This window comes from Wasmannia auropunctata, unplaced genomic scaffold (genome assembly GCF_000956235.1).
Source record: "Wasmannia auropunctata unplaced genomic scaffold, wasmannia.A_1.0 LD336078.1, whole genome shotgun sequence".
NCBI lineage: Eukaryota > Metazoa > Arthropoda > Insecta > Hymenoptera > Formicidae > Wasmannia > Wasmannia auropunctata.
Window position 1 is genome coordinate 5,737,002 of NW_012026812.1, and position 3,933 is coordinate 5,740,934.

The 3,933-nt window shown below is 39.1% G+C and overlaps 1 protein-coding gene across 1 annotated transcript in view; it reads left to right on the forward strand.

Annotated features, from left to right (window-relative positions):
* The window catches only part of LOC105449148 (probable 2-oxoglutarate dehydrogenase E1 component DHKTD1 homolog, mitochondrial), a 92,693-nt gene that overhangs the window by 81,118 nt on the left and 7,642 nt on the right, over positions 1 to 3,933 (forward strand). Inside the window, exons 3-5 of the mRNA XM_011688149.1 lie at positions 1,619 to 2,031; positions 2,145 to 2,265; positions 3,260 to 3,509. Coding sequence (XP_011686451.1) covers positions 1,619 to 2,031; positions 2,145 to 2,265; positions 3,260 to 3,509 — 784 coding nt within the window. The remainder of the gene's footprint in view (positions 1 to 1,618; positions 2,032 to 2,144; positions 2,266 to 3,259; positions 3,510 to 3,933) is intronic.

Below are 3,933 nucleotides of genomic sequence, written 5' to 3' on the forward strand. Positions count from 1 at the left end.
TGATCATCTCGATACGATCATTTTTGACGAAGTTACATTCTCTTGAATTTTGCCTATTTTTGGAGGGTAGAGTAAGTGATGCTTTAATTTTATTGAGAAGTGTATACATATATACAATATACATATACGTATATCTACAATTTCAGATGGGAAAGCATTTGTGACTCCTTGTGTACAAGTCCGACAATTGTCGGTGGAGACAGAGAACACCCTACCTTCTCGAACAAATGCACAGTGGATGCTTGATATCTAAGTTAAAGCTTGAGCGTAACTGGAAGCAGCCGGTCGAGACGAGAAGCGTCTTACCCTTTTTTGCTCGTATCTCGGAATGTGTCGTAGATTGCCGGTAATAACCGGCGTCCTATTTCCTTTTCGCGTCTTTGACGAGAATTCAGGATCGAAATACGGCAAGCTTTCGGATCGGAGCGGTAAACTTGATTGCACGGGAAGATTTGACATCGTTTTCTGCGAAGGATCCTTTTATGTTATACTAATCCGTCGGTTGACGAGCACTATCGCGTGTAATTTACAATAATTAATACATTAGAACAAAGCGCGGCTAATAAACGCGGCTTCGAGTGATTCCGACACGCGTCGGCTGCTTCCGTCGCCAAAAAAACCAACACGGATTCCACGTTTGAATGGATTCCACAATGCGACCGTTTTCTAAGTTACTTAAAAATAGTCACAACCGCATGCTCTTTTCTGGCGAGTAATACTCCAATACCGGCTTCTCGGACAATGTTTACCGAAAAACGGTGCATCGGGATGCACCGTTACAAGGTAACAAAGTGATGAGTAAACAGAGTAAGATAAGAAAATGTGATATAAGGAAATAACATAACACAAAAATTTGTTTTCTATTCTAAAACTTATACCTTTCCATATAGGTTTTAGAATAGAAAACAAATTCTATCTAAAAAAAAAAGCATGTTAAGTCGAACTTGAAATGTATCGTTATTCTCGAAGTTGTTGACTCTTTTCCGCGACGCTGATTGGTTCTCTCGCTGCACTAACTTTGTGAGCGGCTGTCATTGCATTGACTTTTTACAATGTATTGAGGTTGATGTATAATTTTAGCCAATTGTAGTAAAAAGTAAAAGTGCACTTAAATAACGCGCGTGAAGCGCGCGTCTATAGTGCTAGTCCTATCTAAAAAAAAAAGATATGGTTAAGTCGAACTCGAAATATATCGTTGTCTCGAAGTTATTGTTGACTTCTTTCCGCGACGCTGATTGGTTCTCTCGTTGCGCTAACTTCGTAAGCGTCTGTCATTACATTGACTTTTGACAGTTATATGTATTGAGGTTGATGTATAATTATAGTTAATTATAGTAAAAAGTAAAAGTGCACTTAAATAGCGCGCGCGAAGCGCGCGTCTGTAGTGCTAGTGTTAGTGAAAAAGGATGGATGCATGAGGCCTGTTCTATTTAGCTGAACTGACTGCACTAGTTCATCTTTCTTCTTCCAATGTAGAAAGAGAAAGATAAACTGTGAACTAGTGCAGTCAGTTGGGCTAAAAAGAACAGGCCTACGGTTTTAGTAGATTTTATTAATAAACCAAGTCCCCTTTCTAACCTTTATGCTGAAGGAATTAAATATATCTATAAATTTTTAGCTATTATCATTCCACTGAATTCGATGGCTAGTAATCAAACTGGTAAATTAGAAGTAGCCAACAGTATTCTATCAGAGGAAGCTGTGCTAGGTTTCGAATATGGTATAAGTATAACATCACCATTTACATTGCCTATTTGGGAAGCTCAATTTGGGGATTTCTTCAATGGAGCACAAATCATTATCGATACATATATAACAAATGGAGAAGCAAAATGGATGCTGAGCAGCGGCCTAACAATGCTTTTACCACATGGATACGATGGTGCTGGTCCGGAACATAGTTCATGTAGACTTGAAAGATTCTTACAATTAACGAATAGTAAAGAAAACAGTATCGATGGCGATGATGTTAATATCCATATTGCGAATCCCAGTGAACCAGCACAATATTTTCATTTATTGAGAAGACAGGTAAGAGATAAAACACATTACTAAAAAAAGAAATTTAATTAAATATTTACGACAAACTGTTAAGTAATAAGATAAATATTTAAATAAGATTCAAATATTTTATAAATTTTTAGATGATAAGAGATTATCGAAAACCTTTGATAGTGGTAGCACCTAAAATTTTACTACGTCATCCGGCAGCAGTTTCGCCTCTATCTGATTTTGAACCTCGGACGAGTTTCAAAACTATTATTGGTATGTTATATTTTTTCTTTTTGATTAAATTTCAATATAAATTGCTGATATTGGTAGTACTGAAAAATAATTCCGTTATTAATACATTGCACTGCAATATATGGTAACATCATACATTGGTCTAAAAAATTAAAGGATCATCTGTTCTATCTTCTAAAAATAGGCAAATTTCAAGATAGAGCAACTTCGTCAAAAATAATCGTAACAAGATTTTTAAAAAAGCATTTTACAAGCTTGAAATCTCTATTTTTCAAATTGATACTTTAGAAAACGACTAACTGAGTTTCTTCGGAGTCGCATAGATACAAATGGAGATGTGACAAATCGTAAAATTTTTCCCAAACTTTGCAAAGTTCCATGGCGTGCAATAAAAATGACACACTAACACGGTATACAACTTTCAAAAGAATGAATCTTTTTCTTTAATTTGCTTTTTTGTTGAGCGTCGTACAATTTTTTTTCACCGAATTATTCATTGAAGCAAAAAGGGTCATTTTTGCTTCAATGTTGAATAACTCGGTGAAAAATTCGTACGACGCTCAACAAAAAGGCAAATTAAAGAGAAAGATTTATTCTTTCAAAAATTGTACACCGCGTTTGTGTGCAATTTTTATTTTCGGCCATGGAACTTTGCAAAGTTAGGAAAAAATTTTGCGATTTATCACATCTCCATTTGTATCAATGCAACTCCGGAGAAAGTCAGTTTTCTAAAATATTAACTTGAAAAGTGGAGATTTTAAACTGTAATATTTTTTAAGTTTTTTTTTAAATCTCGTTATGATATTTTGTAATGTTTCGCGTTACTACGCCCGTTAACACCGGCGCCTAAGATTCGGCGCCACTACAAGTTGCTGCATGGTGGTGGGGGGCCACCCACGAGGGCACCGCGTGGAGGGGTCGCCCACGCAGATACCGCGTGGACGCTCGCCAGTGTATAAAGGCCGGCCGGCGCAAGCCGAGTTATCCAGTCCTGTCTCGAATCCTATCCCGACAGTCCCGTCCGACTCCTTCCTCCCCGTCACTCCTCGTCGAGAATACTCAACATCGGCATCGGCCTATCTGGGGGATCCGGAGCGTGCTCCCTCTCCACCGGGACTACCCGATTCAGGTCCGATACAAAGGCAACCTCGTTTCCTCGTATACGGGCAGCCGTCGGAGAAGATGTCTCTTCTCCTAGGCAATTCCGCTGCAAGATGTTCTCTGCCTGATCTGCTAACAAAGCGTTTCCTGTTCCAGACTAAGCTGTATCCCGTTTTCTGAGAGTATCCCGACATCGCGGGACCCCTCCTGACCCCGTTCCCTGTACCAGCAGCCGTTCCCCAGTCCGTCCGCCGGTGTCTAGGTTAAGTCGCTAATTTAAGATTCGTTGTTCCGTCACTAAGTTAAGTTTCGTTGTTCCGTCGCTAGGTTAAGATTCGTTGTTCTTAGATTGTAAGTTACCGCGAGTAAGAATCGTTCCGGGGATTCGTACATCCCCACAGGTGTTACCTTACATCTTCTAGACCACTCTTTTCTAAATAAATATTCTTTTGCCTTATAATCCAATGTCTCCCTCCTTTCTCGAGCCCTGTCCCGGCGAGCTTGTCCGAGCGAGAAAAGTCGACCGTTACAATTTTTTGACGAAGTTGCTCTATCTTGAAATTCGTCTATTTTTAGAGGATAGAACAA